Here is a 21,194-nt window from a genome sequence, read left to right as displayed (position 1 = left end):
TGACGGTGGTCCATATTTTAATAGTTTAGCGCATATATTGTCTTCTCCTGTGGCTTTGTTGTTGCCCAAGCTGTTAAATCCATTTCTTCCCTTGATGTTATAGGGCTGAGCAATGGGCGGTGAGTCCACTAACAGCGTTTATTGGTTCCACGTCTTCATTTCTAAATTTGGTCTTATAATGACTCGAAAGAACCGTTGATATCTCATTTGGGTCGTTTATATACTCCTGACTCGTCTGTTACTTTTGGGTTTTCGAAAGACTTTACGGCCTTGAACATTGCCTGGTCATTGGTTGCTTTATTTAATTTACAGGTTCTACTTTTTTTCTTTATCGAGTTCCAATGTTTTTAATTCGATGGTTCTTTTTCTTGTTTCATGCTGCATCTTGTTTCGTTGTTTTTTGAGACACAGTTTTTCATCTTCATTTATTATATTTTGAATTGTTATTCTGAGTTGTTTTTGTTTTGTTGACAATATTTCCAAATCTTTGTCGTGAAAACGGCATACTTTTCTAATTGTTATGATGCCGGCTGTGAGTTCGGCGGCTTCAATTATTGCTGACCGAGTATTTGTCTACAACACGTCTGGTGTTTGTGCGCGGCGTGTGTAGTTTTGTTTTTCTATGATTGGGCCAAGCGCTTGTTGATATTTAATGCGACATTTAGGATCGTTCACTATTTTGCCAATGTTTATTTTTTTGCGTGTTGTTGTTTGATTGTTTCTTGTGCCATCATGTGAGTAGGTAGGTTAACTTTGAAACATGTTTTGACAAGTTTATGGTCACTTGATAGGAGCGTGCCACAATATGATCTTGCATTTAAAATGGCCTTTTTATGTCGCCGTTGACAAAGTAATATAGTCTATTTGGTTGTAAATATACTATTGGCTTTACTGTACCACTGGTTTGATCTCAAAACTGACCTGTCCATGTTGTCCGGTGACGTGACGGATGGCAAAATGCATTGTTTGTGAAAACAGGTTTTGTCCTCCCACAATTCTACTCTAGTCTCTCTCCGTTCTTATGTTGTATCCCTTTTGAGTAGGCCCCTTTGCACGAGTCGCCTTCTTTTCGTTGTCCTACTTTAGCACTAAAGTCCCGGGCTATTATGATTATACCTTTATTGCCTAATGTCTTTAATTTGATATTTAGGTCATTGTAGAATTTGTCGAGCTCCTCTGGATCTTTTCTCGCACGTTCGCTTGTGAGACCAATGACATTGACGATGTAAACAGTGTTGGTCTTACCTTTAGTAGTCTTCAGGTTGAACTGGGCAACACATATTCTATTAGACACTTCACATGCCTTGAATAGAAACGTGTTCAAAGTTTTGTTAATAATAAATCTACTTCCATAATGAGGAGAACTGTTTGGAATGCACAAGAGTCTCAATCCGTTTAGATTGTTGTCGATGCCATTTTTGATTTTTGTTTCTGATTACACAACACATCTTACTTTACACAATCATTTATCAGTTGTTCCTTTGGAATGTTGCTGTTCAAAGATCTCACACTGAAGGTAGCAATGTTTGTATTTAGCGTGGTATCCATTCACTCAAAAAAGGGAAGCTTTAGACAAAATACACTGAGCCGAAGCTTAGTGCCAACAGGTGTCAGCCATGTTTACCGGATGACAGATTATTACTATTGGCTTATTTTTGCTAGTTTTCTGGCATTGTTCCACAAAACCCATCTTTCACTCCACTTCAGACACATCCACTTTGCCCTTGACCAAGATAATAAACTGCTAATCTAATCACTTTGGTCAACTTCCTGATTTATGTTCTCGTCCCACATGTGTTAGAGAGATTATCTATATTCTGTCATAGCATGCATAGGCGACAGCATCTTAACATGCGAGCGGAGGGTTGTTTTCTTTTCTTTTTTTTATTAAGCGGTGAAGTACACTGTAACAGTGCTTAAAATATAGGATTCCAAACAAGCGACTGTCATTGTACATTATGAAATAGAAATTTGAGATCTGTAAGGCTTAGTTGAGGGGGGGGGGGGGGGGTGTATATGAAGCCAAAGTCGCAATACTGTAACTAATTAAAAACAAAACATGACAGTAGCAGTGGATGGCGTTTGCAGCACAGCGTGCCTGCCACAGCTAGGGGAAGGGTCGTGTTTCTGGATCAATTCTCATCACCGCAAAACTTTTTATTCTCAATAATTGTCTTGAGGTATTTTTTCTATCTTTTTTATCTATTTTTATCATCAATTTAAGTGCCTACTTCACCCAAATTTCTGAATGTACAAGAAAAGATAAGATAATTTATTTTGTTATCCATTAATGGAAATCGTTTTACCGACGTCCAATATTCAATAATGACATGCCATCATGATGATAAATCATTATAAAAATATTCGAGTATTACCACTCAATCCTCTAGATTTTTGCTACTTTGCAAAATTGGAAAAAAATGTATTAAAAATGAGCATGTACATAGATAGTTTTATTCATCTACCATAAACATGTAAAAAAACAAACCAAAAAAACAAAAAAAAACAAAAAACCACACATTATCTATATCTTATCTTGTCTTATACTACGCCTATAATTTGTCTCAGAAAAATGTAATACTGGCATGGAGTAAAAGTAACCCGGGTAAACTACGGATATAGTCGGTGTTAGGGTTGAGTGAGTTAAATAGATATGCATTTATAATACAGAATCACAACAGAGATGCATTTATAATACAGTATCATAAAAGGTTTCAAAATAGCTTACATTTAATACATCTCAATGAATTAAATTTTATGATCAAACACCCAAAGGTAAAAAAAAAAGGATTTATAAAGCCACTGACCTATTCTGACAATTGACCAAAATGGTACAATGGGTGACTTTTGCTTTATCATTTGAAATGTTAATAATTATTTTGGGAAAAAAAAAATAGTATTTCATAAAAAAAAACTATCGATTTGTGTTGTAAAGGTTTTGGCTATTATATCTAGTTATTTAGTTTCCCCTTTCTAATATTATAAATATCTCTCAATTAAAAAAAAAAAGAAGAAAAATAATACGACGATATGTCATCGCCTAGTCATTCCATACAGGAATATAGATAATAATTCCATGCAGAAATATAGATAATCATTCCACACAGGAATATTGATAATCATTCCACGCAGGAATATAGATAATCATTCCATGCAGGAATATAGATAATCATTCCACACAGGAATATAGATAATCATTCCATGCAAAATATAGATAATCAATCCACGCAGGAATATAGATAATCATTCCACACAGGAATATAGACAATCATTCCATGCAGGAATATAGATAATCATTCCATGCAGGAATATAGATAATCATTCCATGCAAAATATAGATAATCAATCCACGCAAGAATATAGATAATCATTCCATACAGGAATATAGATAATCATTCCATGCAAAATATAGATAATCAATCCACGCAGGAATATAGATAATCATTCCATACAGGAATATAGATAATCATTCCATGCAGGAATATAGATAATCATTCCATGCAGGAATATAGATAATCATTCCATACAGGAATATAGATAATCATTCCACGAAGGAATATAGATAATATTTTCCATGCAGGAATACAGATAATCATTCCATGCAGGAATATAGATAATCATTCCATACAGGAATATAGATAATCATTCCATGCAGGAATATAGATAATCATTCCATACAGGAATATAGATAATCATTCCATGCAGGAATATAGATAATCATTCCATGCAGGAATATAGATAATCATTCCATACAGAAATATAGATAATCATTCCATGCAGGCATATAGATAATCATTCCATGCAGGAATATAGATAATAATTCCATGCAGGAATATAGATAATCATTCCACGCAGGAATATAGATAATTATTCCATGCAGGAATATAGATAATCATTCCACGCAGGAATATAGATAATCATTCCATGCAGGAATATAGATAATCATTCCACGCAGGAATATAGATAATCATTCCATGCAGGCATATAGATAATCATTCCATGCAGGAATATAGATAATCATTCCATGCAGGAATAAAGATAATCATTCCATGCAGGAATATAGATAATCCATCAATCAAACGTTGAATTGCTAACAGGAATCACGGATGTTGTTCAATCTCCCCCTAATATGTGATATAAAACATCAATAAGAAAACAATAATAATTTAAAAAAACAACAAAAAAACACCAAAACGTGTGTGTTTTTATATAGCGCAATATCTACAAAACGTGCTCAGAGCGGTTTTCAAAATTTCCCTGACCAAAGCAACACGTAACATAAAAGAGACATGACGCCTGTTAGGATATATTACATTTTATTCCCGACAGAGACAACGCTGTTGACGGTCATGTACTCATTTTACAACTGAGTACGGCGCGAGAATGTGAGTAAAGAGCCTTTTCCAAGGACTCAACTATGCACCGAGCCCAGGACCGTCCAATCCGAAAGTGAGTGTCATACCACAAGACCACATAGCCGCACTTTCTATAATTGATTAATATAATTCATTTATTTTCACGTTGCTGTCACTGTTAACTGATAAATAATAGTAATATATAATGTCAAATTGGAGTACAACTGAATCCTGATGGTAAAGTTCTATTATGCAGAAGGCAACTATGCTATCCTAACCTGTAGATGGTTAATTTTCAATCATGCAGAATGTAACTATGCCATCCCAACTTATAGCTGGTTACAGATCAATCGTGTAGAATGCAACTATGTCATCCCTACTTACAGCGGATTCAAGATCAATCGTGTAGAATGTATCTATGCCATCCCCATATGTAGCGAAAAAAAGTCAACCGTGTAGAATGTAACTATACAATCCTAACCTATACAGGGTTAAAGGTCAATCATGTAGCGGGTTAAAGGTAAATCGTGTAGAATGTAACTATGCCACCCCAATCTGTACATGGCTAACCAGGTAGAATGTAACCATGTTATCCTGACATGTAAAGGGTTAACCGATTAGAATGTAACTATGCCATCCCAGCCTGTACAGGGTTAATCACGTAGAATGTTTACCATGCCACCACAACATGTACAGGGATATTCATGTAGAATGTTCCCAAGCCACCACAACCTGTACATGGTTATTCATGTAGAATGTACCTATGCCATCCCAATCCGTACAGAGTTAATCATGTTGAATATAATTATGCCATCACCACCTCATCATCATCATCATCATCGTTGCCTTTTTCACCCTGCGTCAGGGTATAGGCCACAAACAATTTCCATCCTTCTCTACCCTGAGCTAACTTTTCAAAAAAAATCTCGTTCCATGTCTTATCACTTCTCTGTATATCAGCTTCTTTAATTCTTCTCCATGTTCCTCGTGGCCTTCCCCTTGATCTGTAAATTACATGGGATGTAACTATGCCATCACATATGACAGTTTAATTAAGTAGAATTAAACTATGCCATCCCAACCTATACAGGGTAAATCACATAAAATTCAACCATGTTATCCTAACCTGTGAAGGGTTAATCAAGAAGAATTTAACGCTGACATCACCACCTTTATGGGGTTAACCACATTGAATAGTATTGCCATACACTATTACATACCTTGTGTGAAAGGTGTTGTTCTTGTTTGGCTTTGGCCAGTTCGGTGATCCGACCTTTCTGTTCTTTCACCAACTGGACAGAAAAAGAAACAAACACGTGACAATTGATGATGATGGTGATGATCATTGATGACGATGATAATGATGATGATGACAATGTTAATAATAATAATAATAATAATAATAATATAATAATAATAATAATAATAATAATAATAAGGATGATGATGATGAGGATGATGATAAATGATAATAAAATCAATAAAAATAGATGATGATGATGTTGATAATAATAATAATAATAATAATAATAATAATAATAATAATAATAATAATATATAATAATTAATAATAATATATACTACTAATAAAAATACTATCTACTACTACTACTACTATACTACTACTACTACTACTACTACTACTACTACTATTACTACTACCTACTACAACTACTGCTACTACAACTACTACTACTACTACTACTACTACTACTACTACTACTACTTCTACTACTACTACTACTACTACCACCACTACTACTACTACTACTACTACTACTACTACTACTACAACTACTACTACAACTACTACTACTACTACTACTACTTATAATAATGATAATATTCAGTAACATACAGCCGACAGTTCAGCAATGATGTTGGTGGATGTCTCATCTTTTCTCTGAGCCGCTAAAAGCAAATGTTTGTTTTCCATATTCTCTGTGCTGGTAGAATCCAACTCTGTTTTTAACTGGATAAAATGGACAATAAATTAATGACAAGCAAAGCAAAAAAAAAAAAAAAACTCCAAAAAACAAACAAACAAACCAGCAACCAAGTAAACAAATCAAAACAAACAAAAAATAGAAAAGTCATTAAATCAAAAGCAAAACAGTAACATTACATTTAAAAAAAAACAAATAACACAATAGACAACGGAATGTCGAAAACAAATAAAACAATCTGTAGTGAGCATTGTTGCGTCTGTATTCCTCGGTGACTATCATTCTTAAACCACCAAGGAATGCAGACGAAACAATTCTCACTACATGTTGTTTCATTTGTTTTCAACTTTCCTTTGTTTATTGTTTCGCTGACGAAGGTTTTGTACCCGAAACGTCAATTGTCTGTACTATTCGCATCCGAAGTCTAGACCGTGTCTATACATTTTCACCTTTTCTTTAGTATTTTTCCGATCCAGACTTCAGGCAGCCCTCACCGCTCTCTACCTAAATTGTTTTCCACAGTTGTAGCTGCCTTGAAGGAGGAGTTTTTCTCTCGTTATGAATAAAACCATATTAATTGGAATTTTTAAAAACATTGGATCAATAATTGGAAAAACCGACAGCAGACGCCTACACGAGTATGGAATGGTATAAAGGTGGAAAATCAATATGTCTGTAGATTATGCCGAGATCCCTGATAGATAATGATTCTAGAATCGGGGGTTATCACATTTTCTGAGCGACTTCGTTTGTTAAGAGGATAAATGTTTTTTCTCTCCGCATTTTTAGCATGAATAGATGGAAATAATTAATGAGGTTAATGCCGTGATGTTTATTAGCAACAGGGACAGACATTATTGTCCTAATCAGCAATATTATTAGGATTAGCAATATTACCAAGTGTTTCAAAGCAAACAAAATTGAAAATAAAACAGGGAGTAAAATAAAATAAAAAACAAAACAAAACAAAACAAAAAAATACCAACTAAACTAAACATTAAAATAACACATATTTCTGGAATTTGTCGTAACTTTTGGGAACTGGATCGATGATTTTGAGCTGTCGTGAAATCTAAACTAAAAGAATTGAGCTAATTTTCTTATTCCTGACTGATTAATTTATACGGTCAGCGGGAGGGGGGGGGGGGGGGTGGAAGGCTTTTAGGCATAGTGTAAGATCTGAAAAGTTTTGTATGATTTAACGTTTTTAAAAACTTGAGCAACCTTGAGTATTAAATAGCGCAATATCCACTAAACGTACTCAAAGCGCTTTATAAGCTGGTCCCTAGCGAACAACAACACTTAACATGAAGGAAGAGACATGATTGACGCCTGTTAAGCGACATTACTATTCTTTCAGACAGAAACAACGCTGTTGACGGCCAGGTACTCATTTTACACCCGAGTAAGGTGAAAGAATGTGAGTAAAGAGCCTTTTTCAAGAATGCAACAATGCACCGGCCAGAGCGGGACTTGGACACTGGACCTTCCGGTCCGAAGGCGAGTGTCAAACCAGTTGACCACATAGCCGCTACAAAGTACACTATTATTTTGTCTTGAATAATTATTCTGACGTTTACTGACTTTATCTCCTATATACTGGTATACAGTGAAAACAATTCCCAGCTTACCAAATAGTCTGAAATTCGATGCTTCCTTGAATTCTCGGGTTTTAAAAACTTTTGGACAAGCTGGGGCTCATCTTAATCTATCGGTTTGTGTGACCTGCCGTCTCGAAACAGTATTGTGTCAGGATGATTTGGGAATAAAGAATTGACTGTATCGTTTTGCAAAGATAAGAGTTTGGTCAACTTTTTATTTCATAGAGAAATAAATAACAATAGTCAATTACGGTTCAACAGTCGTAACGTCACTTCCCTCGTAATGACGCACGGTAACTTAGTAACTGGTTCTAAACTATCAGAACAATGGCGGACGCCCTTATGAAATACTTCTCCGACGAGCTTAAGAGTGTATCCAGAGGAGAAAAACATAAATCGGATCATGTTTTGACTTTTATACATTCTGATCACATGACATGTGAGAAAGTTCTAGCCAGCATGAAGAATAAAAAGTACCGATTTTCTTTGTTTAGAACCACGATGGCCGCCGTTGCTGGGCGACGTGACATCAGACTATTGAATCCAATTGGAATGGAAGCTTCCATTTAGTTAACGAAGACAGATTGATGGTGTGAGCGTTTCTGGTCGATCATTTGTCTTTAGTCTTTCATTCCTCGTGTTTTGTTGACAAAGGGGAAACCCGAAACGCCCTCATCGTCTTTCTTCGTTACAATATTGTTATAATATAGAGGGGAATAAGTAAGGTTACTTTCTTAAATTGAAAAATACTAAAATATCTCATTTCTTATCGTTTTTATTCTAAAAATCCATTTTTGGTTTAACCCGATATTATAGTATATTAGGCTGTGTTGTTTGTTTAATTGTGTGTGTATGTGTGTGTGCGCGCGCGCGCGCGTCTGTGTGTTATGTAAATGTATGATAAGAAAAGGGGAAACTTTCAGTGTTTGGGTCGATTCAAAAGACCCCAAACCACATTAGTATTCCCTCCACCCCTACCCCCCCCCCCCCCAAATTAAAAAAAACAACAACAAAAAAAATAAAACAAACAAAAAAAAAAAACAACAACCCCCCCCCCCAAAAAAAAAAAAGCAAAAAAAAAAAAAAAACCCCAAAAAACAATCGGCCTTCACCAACAAAACCGAATGGCTTAGAACAAATATGTCGCAACAAATGATCCATCAAACCAAAAGACTGGCGCATAAATTATAACAAAATAAGGTTATATATAAAATGTCGTAGGTTATTATGGACACTGACTGAAAGGCTTCCCCTTTTCTTATCATACATATACATAACACACACACACACACACACACACACACACACACAAATAAACAAACAAAACGGCCTATATATTATAATATCGGGTTAAAGACCGACCACTCAGAAAAAATGGATTTTTAGAATAAAATCATAAGAAATGATATATTTTAGTATCTGTCAATTCAAGAAAGTATTTACTTATTCCACTCTATATCATAACACGGCTTTCTCCTTTGTCAACGAAACACGAGGAATGAAAGACTAAAGACGAATGACCGATCAGAAACGCCCACACCATCAATCTGTCTTCGTAAACTAAATGGAAGCTTCCATTCCAATTGGATTCAATAGTCTGATGTCACGTCGCCCAACAACGGCGGCCATCGTGATCTAAACAAAGAAAATCGGTACTTTTTATTCTTCATGCTGGCTAGAACTTTTCATATGTCTTGTGATCAGAATGTGTAAAAGTGAAAACATGATCAGATTTATAATGTTTTTCCCCCCTCTGGATACGCTTTTATGCTCGTCGGAGAAATATTTTATAAGGGCGTCCGCCATTGTTCCGATAGTTTAGAACCAGTTACTAAGTTACCATGCGTCATTACGAGGGGAAGTGACGTTACGACTGTTGAAACGTAATTGGCTATTATTATTTATTTCTCTATGAAATAAAAGGTTGACCAAACTCTTATCTTTGCAAAACGATACATTCAATTTTTTATGTCCAAACCATCCTGACACAATACTGTTTCGAGACGGGAGGTCACACAAACCGATAGATTAAGATGAGCCCCAGCTTGTCCAACAGTTTTTAAAACCCGAGAATTCAAGGAAGCATCGGATTTCGGACTATTTGGTAAGCTGGGAATTGTTTTCACTGTATACCAGTATATTATATGAGATAAAGTCAGTCAACGTCAGAATAATTCTGCAAGACAAAATAATAGTGTACTTTGTAGCGGCTATGTGGTCAACTGGTTTGACACTCGCCTTCGGACCGGAATGTCCAGTGTCCGTCCCGCTCTGAGTGGTGCATTGTTGCATTCTTTAAAAAGGCTCTTTTCTCACATTTTCTCATCTTACTCAGGTGTAAAACGAGTACCTGGCCATCAATAGCGTTTTTTTCTGTCTGAAGAATTGTAATGCCGCCTAGCAGGAGTCAGTCATGTCTCGTCCTTTATGTTAAGTGTTGTTCGCTACTAGGGACCCCTTATAAAGCGCTTTGAGTACGTTTAGTGGATATTGCACTATGTAATGCTCAAGTTTGCTCAAGTTTTTTAAAACTTTAAAACATGCAAAACTTTTCACATCTTACACCATGCGTAAAAGCCTTCCACCCGCCCCCCTCCCCATATAATTTATCTATCAGGCAGGAAGAAGAAAATTAGCTTAATTCTTTTAGTTTAGATTACACGACAGGATCAAAATCACCGATCCAGTTCCCAAAAATTACGACAAATTCCAGAAACTTATATGGAGAATTGTCAAAAAGCACAAACCTAGAGGCTGCGGGAAATCCTATATACCACACTTACAGCAAGGCAGCAAAGAAATTTATGAACAGTATGTGGAGGCTTAACGAAACGGATCGATTTACTGAAGAAACTGTCCAACTTGGTGAGACCTTAATGATTTCCATTGCGAACAAAATCATGAAGATGGAAGGAAATGATAACCAGCATAAACATGACAGAGCAAGAAAGCCTGGTCAACTATGAAAAACTAAATACAGAAAATAACAAACAAACCAGTGTTGTAGCGGTGACACCAAATGATGTAGCAAACCAACTTATCAAAAATGGAGAACCGACGCACAGAGAAAAGGGCAAACTTAAGGAAATGAAAAAAGAAATGGAAAAGATAGCCCAAGGAAGTGAACAGGAAGTAGACCTTTCTGTATCGAAGAATTGGAATCAGCCCTTGAATACTCCAAACCTGGTAAAGTGGCTGGTCTGGACGGCATCACTGCAGAAATGATAACGCATTTCGGTCCCTCAACAAACACGTGGTTACTAACTCTTATCAACCGCTGTGTTGAATCATGCACAATGCCAAAGCTTTCGTGACAAGGAAGCGTGATAGCACTACTAAAACCTGGAAAAGACCCAAATAGCAGCAAGAGCTACAGACCAATATCCCTCCTCTGCATACCGTACAAAGTATACGAGCGCACGATACTAGCCAGGATTTCCCAAACAGTAGAAGAAGATCTATCACACTTGGCCAAGCTGGTTTCCGCCATGAACTCCTGAACTTGACACAGCACATTGAAGATGGCTACGAGAACAAACATTACAGGGACTTTTCGTGGACCTGACAGCTGCTTATGGCAAAGTAAAAGTTGCAAGGGTAACTTGTAACATAAAAGTAGTTGCAATAATAAAATCCCTTATGTAAAACCGTCGCTTTTTGTGGAAATAGATGGGAACAAAAGCAGATGGATATTAAAAACAAAACAAAAACGTGCTGGCTCAAGGATCGGTACTTGTACCTCTCCAACATTTATACCAACGACCAACCTCAGTTTGAGAACATACGGAGGTTTATATAATATGCTGATGATATATGTCTTGCGTCTCAGGCCTCAAATTTCAAGACCATTGAGGAGAGACTAACAGATCGCCTGAAGACACTCCCTGAGTACTATTTGAAAAACTCACTAAATGCCAACCCAGTAAAAAAAAACTCAAGTGTATGCCTTCCATTTAAATAAACGGCAAGCCAACAGGAAACTGCACATCTCCTGAAATGGTACATATTGGAGAACAACGCATTTCCCGTGTACCTCGGTGTCACTTTAGACCTCACACTGTCCTTCTCTAAACACACAAAGAAAACAAAAACAAAGGCGGCCACAAAAAACAATGTTCTAAGAAATCTGGCAAACACTATATCGACAGCAGATCCAAAAACTGGCAGGACAACCGCACTAGCCCTCTGCTATTCATCAACCGAATACGCCTCACCAGTCTCGGCAAGATCATGCCATGCCAAAAAGATTGACAGAGACTGACCCAGAGCTACATAACACCTGCCGGATCATTACTGGTAACTTGAAACCAAATGCAGTTCCAGTCTTCCATCGGCTGGCTGGCATTGCACCTCCTCAAATGAGAGGAGCCACTGCTTTCAAAGCCCAGAAATATAAACAGGAAATGGACCCAAGGCACCCCCTCCATGACCACAACTCAACGACAGGTAGACTGAAGTGAAGAAAGAGAATCATTACGGAAGAAAGCACCAAAACAGACCATGCAGCTGTCTACAGACAATCCACATGAAGGGAGTGGGGGCTAGCTGAGACCAGCTTGTGTATATGTGGATGCCCAGAGCAGACGATGGAGCACATCATTAGAGATTGTCAGGACGGGCCCAGGTGCACTGATGCTGTGGAGTGGGTTCGGTGTTCGAGCTATGACGATGCTAAGTTTAGATTACATGCATTTAGAAGACACTCACCTCTCTGAAACGAGCCTCTTCCATGGTAAGAGCTTGACGAAACTCATTCTCTAGGTCCGAATATTGACGTGAGAGCTGCTCCACTCTGAAATGTATAGTTGTATTTTGTTTGATAAAAAAGTGTAAACTTACACAACTTAGTAACTTTGTGACATATAATCACAAAATTATGTGGAAAAAATATCATCGGATGCCCAATCCTCTAAAATAATTTTCTATTGCCAATTCTATTCTAACAATTCATAACAATTTAGTAAGAAAAAGTAGATACTACTTTTTCTAATTAAAAAATACCCAATAAAAAAAAAACTAAACTAAAAAAAAAAAAAATAGAAAAAAAGACAACCAATTTTTTTAAAAATGACAATATAAAAAACAAAACAAACCAAACCGAAGTCCGCAACAACAAAGATCAGAAGAAAAAACCCCACTACCAACAAAACTTGAGTTTTTATATAGCGCAATATCCATCAAACGTTCTCAACGCGCTTTACAAGGGGTCCCTATCCAACATCAACACTTAACATATAGGGCGAGACATGACACCTGTTAGGCGATATTAGAATTTTGTCCCCCGACAGAACTATGCTGTTACCGACCAGGAACTTATTTTACATCTTAATACTGTGAGAGAATGTGAGTAAAGAGCCAGGACCCTCCGATCTTAAGGCATGTGGCCTACCACTAGGCCACATAGCCGCACAAATAAAGCAATTTCGAAGATAATATAGAAATTTTGAAAATTAAAACAATGAATGCGATCTGAGTTAAAAAGGGGGTCTTCTTATTTCAGCCATGTTTTAAGTTAACAAGTCCTGACCACTCTTATTTTAATTTTTTTTTTCGGTGAACAGAAGACTTGGTTGATTGACATGTTGGTCGTGGTGCTGGTGATAAGACAACGACGATGACGATGATGATGGTAATGATAATGGGGATGGTGATGATGATGATGATGATGATGATAATAATAATAATAATAACAATAATAATAATAATAATAATAATAATAATAATAATAATAATAATAATAATAATAATGATGATAATGGTGATGATGATGATGATGATGATGATGATGATGATGATGATGATGATGATGGTGGTGGTGGTGATGGTGACACATTACGCACGATGCTCACCTTTGTTGCTGGCGAACTAATTCTCCCTGTTGTTGCCTCTCTACCTCTTTCACTTTTGACCCGATGACCTCTTGGAGTTCAGGGCTGTTTAAACTGTATCGTGATCTCATATCCTCTCTAGAGTGAAAATCATAGACATGAATTGAAGCATTGCACAGTTTGATATGAATCCCTTGTGGTCAAGGTTTGATTTAGATTTTTTTTAAAATAATAATAAATAAACGAACAAAAAACAAAAAAAACAAAAAGAAAATAAAACAACAACCCCCCCCCCAAAAAAAAAAAAATATATATACAAAAACAAAAATATCCCCAACAAATTTAAACAATATAAACACACATAAAACCACCAAATTACATGAGCTTTTATATAGAGCAATATCCACAGAGCGTGCTCAAATAAATAGATAAACGAACAAGAAATAAAACAAACCCCCCCCCCCCCCCAAAAAAAAAAAAATAGAAAATACAAAAAACTGAAAAAAAACCACCAACAAATTTTAAAATAAAAACACACATAAAACCACACAAAAAAAAAAACAACTTGAGGTTTTATATTCAGCAATATCCACTTAATGTACTCAAAGCGCTTTACAAAGGGTCCCTTACCAACAGCAACATGTAACATGTAGAAGCTGGGTCTGTTAGATCTGGCGGAAAGTACATTCCGATAAACTAGTGTCTTAGTCAGAGGATAGAAAGCAACTGCTAATGTCCGTTTCACGCTATATAAACCGGGATAAACTCCAGTTTCATATGCCTGTTTGGCGATATTACATTTTTTTTCGACAGAAACAACGCTGTTAACGGCCAGGTACTAATTTTAAAACCTGAATACGGTGAGAATGTGAGTAAAGGGCCTTTCCCAAAGACTCAACTATGAGCCCAGCGAGGCTCGAACCCAGGACCCCCCAATCGGAAGTCGAGCGTCATATCACAAGGCCACAGCCGTATTACTCTGACCGGAAAGCAGAAGTCATCAAGACATTATGAGCAGCGATGCGACTCGAACTTCATTGGAATGGAAGCTGTAAGGTTGTGTTAGTAATGTGCGGCTATGCCGAAGGTCCTGGGTTCGAGCCTCGCGCTCGGCGCATAGTTGAGTCCTTGGAAAAGGCTCTTTACTCACATTCTCTCACCGTACTCAGGTGTAAAATGAGTACCTGGCCGTTAACATCGTTGTCTTTGTCCGAAAAATTGAAATATCGCCTAACAGGCGTTATATCCCATCCTACATGTTAAATGTTGCTATTGACCAGGGGCCCCTTGTAAAGCGCTTTGAGCACGTTTAGTGGATATAAAAGCTCAATTTAATTTTAATTGATAAGGGGGAAAATATCTAAATGCAATTCAGTCTTGATTTTAAAGGGTCAACTGCTGGGTAGATTTTGGACCAACCAAAATACGGGATTCGTGACAACATTTAAAGTCCTGACCAATGACCACATATCTGCAGGTCTGGTAACCGAATGCAATTATTATGGACTTGTTTTAACATTGTTGAAACGGATAATATTTTGAGTTGGTTGAGAGTATTTCCATTTCAACTATGTTTTGAAAAGCTCAAAAATTGCATTCGGTTATGAGACCTGCAAGATTTCTCGGACAATCCAAGCTGGTTGCTTTACGTAACAACTGTAGTACTTTATGTGCACTCTTAAACAATTCTGAAATAAACTCGGCGGAAAATTCCAACGGGCTTTTGTAACAGTCCGGAGAGGTCAGAGAGGGAGTGGGTGTGTACTAGGTCTTTCTTTCTGTCTTTAATAACCCGTTATAAAGCCATGACCGAAAAACGTCGATATAAGAGCTGGATCAGGGCCAGAATAACATTGCACTTTTATCTGTTTGTCTATATAATGGTAATCTGTTTGTGTGTTGTGTACTCTCTGACTCAAAGAAGGGGAGACAAACTGACAGACACACTCACACACACACACACACATACACACACACACACAAACAACGGTGCAGAGCAGGGAATTAATCCGCCACCCCCCCCCCAAAAAAAAAATAAAAAAAAAAAAAAATAAAAAAATAAAAAACAAACCCCAACCAAACAACAGCTTTGTAGAGGGATTCCCGAAAGTTCACCTGGTAGGGCACTCGCTTAACACGCAAAGGGGCCTAGTCAACTCGGCAGTGATTGGGAGGCTGTGTCTGTTAGATCTGGCGGAAAGTACCTTGCGATAGACTAGTGTCTTAGCCAGAGGATAGAAAGCATCTGCTATATAAACTGGGATAAACTCCAGTTTCGAATGCCAAAAGGATGTGGAGGACTATTCAGCTTCCCATGAACAATAATGGGTATCTAATAAAGACTTCCTGCGCTGGGCTTTCAAAGCGGACATCATGCGGCTTCTCGATTCATGCACATCTGAAGTGTCATTGTCCCTCTATTTAAATTCTGATGCTGTTAAAATCTCATCTCATGTAGTTCCATATCTGAAGCAGACGTCGGAGGTCATCTTCCGCCAAGCTGATCTATCTCTTGCCAATTCTATTAAAGCAGCGCCACCTTTCTCAGCTTCATCTGTCCAAGTTCTTATCCCTTTCAAATACGTTATTCTTTGTCTTCCTCTTATTCTTTTTCCATTCATCTTTCCAGTCAAGGCGAGTATTTCCAAACCAGGGTGGCGGATAATGTGTCCTAAAAATTCCATTTGGCGTTTGATGATTTTTGTTATCAGTGATCTTTTTCTGTTGGCCATTTCTAAAATTTCTTCATTTCTTTTCCTTTCCATCCATGACACCCTCATCATTCTTCTGTAAAACCACATTTCCACTGCCTCCAGTCTTTTAACCATGGTCTTGTTTATGGTCCAGCTCTCACAACCATATAGCAGCACAGACAATACATAGCAATCCAGGACTTTGATTTTTGTTTTCATGCTAATATTCCTGTTTTTCATAATTGTATGCAGCTGGTTGAATGCATTCTTCGCCATACCTATTCTTTTCTTTATTTCACAATCTGATTTTCCATTGGATGTTACATTGAAGCCTAATTATTTGAAACATTCAACTTGTTGTATTGTTTGTCCTCTGCTTGTTATTACACAGGCTGGTGGGTTATTATTTTTAGATACCGTCATACATTCTGTTTTAGATATATTCAGTTCCAGTCCCATATTTTCACTACTCCTGACTACAACATCCAGTAATTCTTGTAGTTCATGTTCAGATTCTGCCAGTAGAACCGTATCATCTGCATACCTCAGATTTGTTACATTCTTTCCTCCAATACACACCCCCTTCTTATGTTCGATATCTCTTAATATCATTTCACTATAGAGGTTGAATAAATCTGGAGACAAAAACACACCCCTGCCTAACTCCTCTTCTAATAGGTGTAAAACTGCTTAGCTCGTTGTCAACACGCATTGCTGCTTCTTGTTCCCAGTACAAATTCCGTAATATTCTTAAATCTTTACCATCAATGTCCAAGGATGATAGAATTTTGAATAGTTTTTCGTGTTGTACTTTATCAAAGGCTTTTGAATAGTCGATGAAACACATATACAGATCTTTATTTACTTCAATACATCTTTCCATCAGCATTGATAATGTGAATATTCCATTTCTGGTACCCTTGTCCTCAACAAAACCAAATTGCATCTCCCCAATTTCAGGTCGTATTTTATTTCTTATTCTTAGTAAAATTATCTTCAAAAGAATTTTTGTGAGGTGGCTCATTAGGCTAATAGTTCTGTGTTGTTCACAATCAACTGCCCCTGGCTTTTTTGGTAGTGCTATAAAAATGGATCGTTTCATATCAGTTGGCATTTTTCCTGTGTCATACACTCTGTCGACGAAAATATCCCAAACACAAAAATATTATTTCATGAGTTTAAAAATATGCTAGCGAAGACCTTTCAAGTTATTTATAACTATTTCAGAACATATTAAAATTGTTCAATGTCCTATAAAATAGCCCTTAAGGGTTCATTGTTTTAGGGCCACGTGATCTTACGTCCTTTAGTATGGTATTATTATTATTATTATTATTATTATTATTATTATTATTATTATTATTATTATTATTATTATTATTATTATTATTATTATTATTATTATTATAATCCTTTTCTATTAAACATTGAACATAAAACTATATCGCAACAAAGCAATTAAGCAAATATTGGCCAAAGCTATAAAAGCTCTTTAAAAAAAAAGAGCAATAAAAAAACACACACCAAACATTTAAAAAAACCCCCAAAAACAAACAAAACACGAAAAAAAAAAAACAACAAAAAAAAACAAAAACAAAACAAAAACAAACAAACAAACAAAACAAAACAAAACAAGCAAACAAACCCAGACAAATTTTGACCGGTATCGGACATTATATTGACCTCAGAGCGAATCATCCGTGTACGAGGTGTTTCCTGGAGGCTAATAAGTCCCCGATTCGATGTAATGATTCAAACGTACTTCTCTCGAAAGGGTAGTGTGGCTCAGCGGTACGGTCTTTGCTCCGTACACGAAAGGTACCCAGTTCGAATACCCACTACGTTTTGTGATCTTGAGCAAGTCACCTCGCCCTAGTTCAGTTTGCGGTGCTGACGCCTGGGTTATTTCAGTCTTCCTTTGGAATAGACCCTAGAGACAAATTTTCTCTATGGGATGAATAAAGGGAGTTTTATTATGAACTATAGATAGAACGAAGATGACGTCACTCAAGCCTTTGTTATTATATTTTGCCATCTGCGTTTGTGAGTTATTCTCACTGAACTGTATTAACCAGGCTATAAAAGTTCATGATTACATATAGTTTTGTGTGTTGGTCCATTATACTTCCGGATGGCAATGTTATGAACTTCTTAGCCAAGCGCATACTATCTATAATTTAAATATGTAGTAAGTGAGATTTGAAGAATACCACACCAGATTTCTTAGAGGAGTCATTAAAATCAAATTTCAAGGAAAACAAAGAATTAACAAAAAATGTATTGATGCTACGCTTTGCTAACACACAAAACTATGTGTAACCCTACATGTTTATAGATAGTATGCACATGGATGAGAAGTTCACAACATTGCCATCCGGAAGTAGCGCTTTATAAGTTTTCAGCATTATTATTATTATTATTATTATTATTATTATTATTATTATTATTATTATTATTATTATTATTATTATTATTATTATTATTATTATTAAGTATACGAACAACACACAAAACTGTTTGTAACCATACAAAACTGTTTGTAACCATGAAGTTTTATAGTCTGGTTCATACAGTTTAGTGAGAATTATTAATAATAACATATACGTTATACTAAAGATAGAATGCGCTTGGCTAAGAAGCTCACAACATTGTCATCCGGAAGTATAACGGAACCAAAACACAAAACTATGTGTAACCTTAAACGTTCAAAGTCTGTTTAATATAGTTTAGTGAGAATTACTAATAAACGCGGATGGCCAAAAAAATTTTTTTAAAAATAACATAGACCCGATCATTTTATTCATAGTTTGATAAAATTTAGTGACAACTAATCATTTGAATGGCTGTCTCAAAATAATAACAAAGATCTGAGTGACGTAAATTTCGTTCCATCTATATAAATCTGCATCACATCATTTATTTATGAACACAACCTATTATCTTGCTTGAAGAGTTGACAGTTGACAAGTGACATTATTGGTATCGATATTGATTTTTCTCTTTTTTAATTTTGTATCTTACTTGAATTAATGAAAAGCGTTGGCGAGAAATGTACTCAGGATACCAGTCGTCACCTACCTTAGATGAGTCTTAGCGTCGTCATCGTTAACTTATCGCCTGGCACTAAAACCGTAGCCATCGTTAACTACACTGACCCACACGGCTGCGAAAGAAAACAAATCGTGAGCTGTCTTCAACAGTTCAACCAATGGGATCACTCGGTTCCCTGACCACTACTAAAGACAACTCACTTGACGCTCCACAAACCTTTAAAATGACGTCAAAAGACAAGTCCTAGAGGTTTCAAGCGAAGCCATCGTAAACTTATAGATAGAATGCGCTTGGCCAAGGAGTTCACAACATTGCCATCCGGAAGTATAACGGACCAACACATAAAACTCTGCGTAACCATGAACTTTTATAGTCTGGTTAATACAGTTTAGTGAGAACAACTCACAAACGCGGATGGCAAAAACAATAACAAAGGCCTGAGTGACGTCATCTTCGTTCTATCTATTGATAGAAGGAAGTTGACGTCACTCAAAGCGTTAAGCGACGCGTCAGATTGCATGCCAGGAGCCTAATCATTTCCAACATTCAATCTGGAGATCCTGGGGTTTTGTTAATTAGACCCGGAGCGATATGACTTAGGCTTGATAAAGCGTTAAGCGACGGGTCAGATTGCATGCCTAATCATCTCCAACATACAATCTGGAGACCCTGGGGTTTTGTTAATTAGACCCGACAGCTCTCTCCCTCCCCCCCCCCACCCTTTTACCCTTTGCTTATTCCTCTCCCTTCAGTCTCCCAATCTAACGCATAGAATCATGAAGATGGACTCTGGAAGTAGAGCGTATAATTATAATGACAAAAATAATACAATTATCAAGAGTTGGCCATGCCGAGCATAAATACTCGGAAAATAGTAGCCCTTTACAGCCATAAGGCAAATGGGGGTCGGGGTTTATCTTGGTTTTAAAATAAAAACATTTTTCTAGCCGTAAACATAATAAGAACGAAAAAAACAAACAAAAAAAAAAAAAACAAAACAAAAAAAAAACAACAAAAAACAAAAAAAACATAAAACAGAAGAAAAACAACAACAACGTAACAAATAAACACAAAACAAACAAACAAAAAAAAAATAAAATAAAACAAAACGTTTGACGTCATTTTTTTTAGGATTGTGCAGCGTCTAGTGAGTTGTTAGTAGTGCTCAAGAAAACAGGTAATTTCATTGGTTGACCTATTGAATACAACTCATAGATAACACAGGACGTGTCATTGTTTGGTCAGTGTGGAGGCTTTAAAGTAAACGATGGCTACCGTTTCAGTGTCAGGCCATAGATAGTTTGAAGATGACGTCACTCAGGTCTTTGTTATTGTTTTTGCCATCCGCGTTTTATGAGTAATGCTCACTGAACTGTATTAACCCGACTATAAACGTTCATGGATACACACAGTTTTGTGTGTTGGTCCGTTATACTTCCGGATGGCAATGTTATGAGCTTCTTAGCCAAGCGCATACTATCTATAGATAGAATAAAGTTGACGTCACTCGGGTCTTTGTTATTGTTTTTTTTTTTGCCATCCGCGTTATGAGTAATTCTCAATAAACTCTTTTAACCAGACTATAAACGTTTAAGGTTACACATATCTTTGTGAGTTGGTCCGTTATACTTTCGATGGCAATGTTGTGAGCTTCTTTAGGCAAGCGTATACTAGAGCCATCCGGAAGTATTACGGACCAACACACAAAACTATGTGTAAC

The 21,194-nt window shown here is 36.6% G+C and overlaps 1 protein-coding gene across 3 annotated transcripts in view; it reads right to left on the bottom strand.

Annotated features, from left to right (window-relative positions):
- LOC144977078 (leucine-rich repeat and coiled-coil domain-containing protein 1-like) overlaps nucleotides 1–21,194 on the bottom strand; it is a 322,882-nt gene that overhangs the window by 47,598 nt on the left and 254,090 nt on the right. For all 3 annotated transcript variants that reach the window (XM_078921832.1, XM_078921833.1, XM_078921831.1), the window contains exons 14-17: nucleotides 13,752–13,868; nucleotides 12,610–12,694; nucleotides 6,214–6,327; nucleotides 5,576–5,647 (exon numbers count right to left, since the gene is read on the bottom strand). In XM_078921832.1, coding sequence (XP_078777958.1) covers nucleotides 5,576–5,647; nucleotides 6,214–6,327; nucleotides 12,610–12,694; nucleotides 13,752–13,868 — 388 coding nt within the window. The remainder of the gene's footprint in view (nucleotides 1–5,575; nucleotides 5,648–6,213; nucleotides 6,328–12,609; nucleotides 12,695–13,751; nucleotides 13,869–21,194) is intronic.

This window comes from Berghia stephanieae, chromosome 7, assembly GCF_034508935.2.
Source record: "Berghia stephanieae isolate SIO BIC M18660-M18661 chromosome 7, UCSD_Bste_1.3, whole genome shotgun sequence".
Taxonomy (NCBI): domain Eukaryota; kingdom Metazoa; phylum Mollusca; class Gastropoda; order Nudibranchia; family Aeolidiidae; genus Berghia; species Berghia stephanieae.
This window is presented reverse-complemented; position numbering and strand designations above follow the sequence as displayed.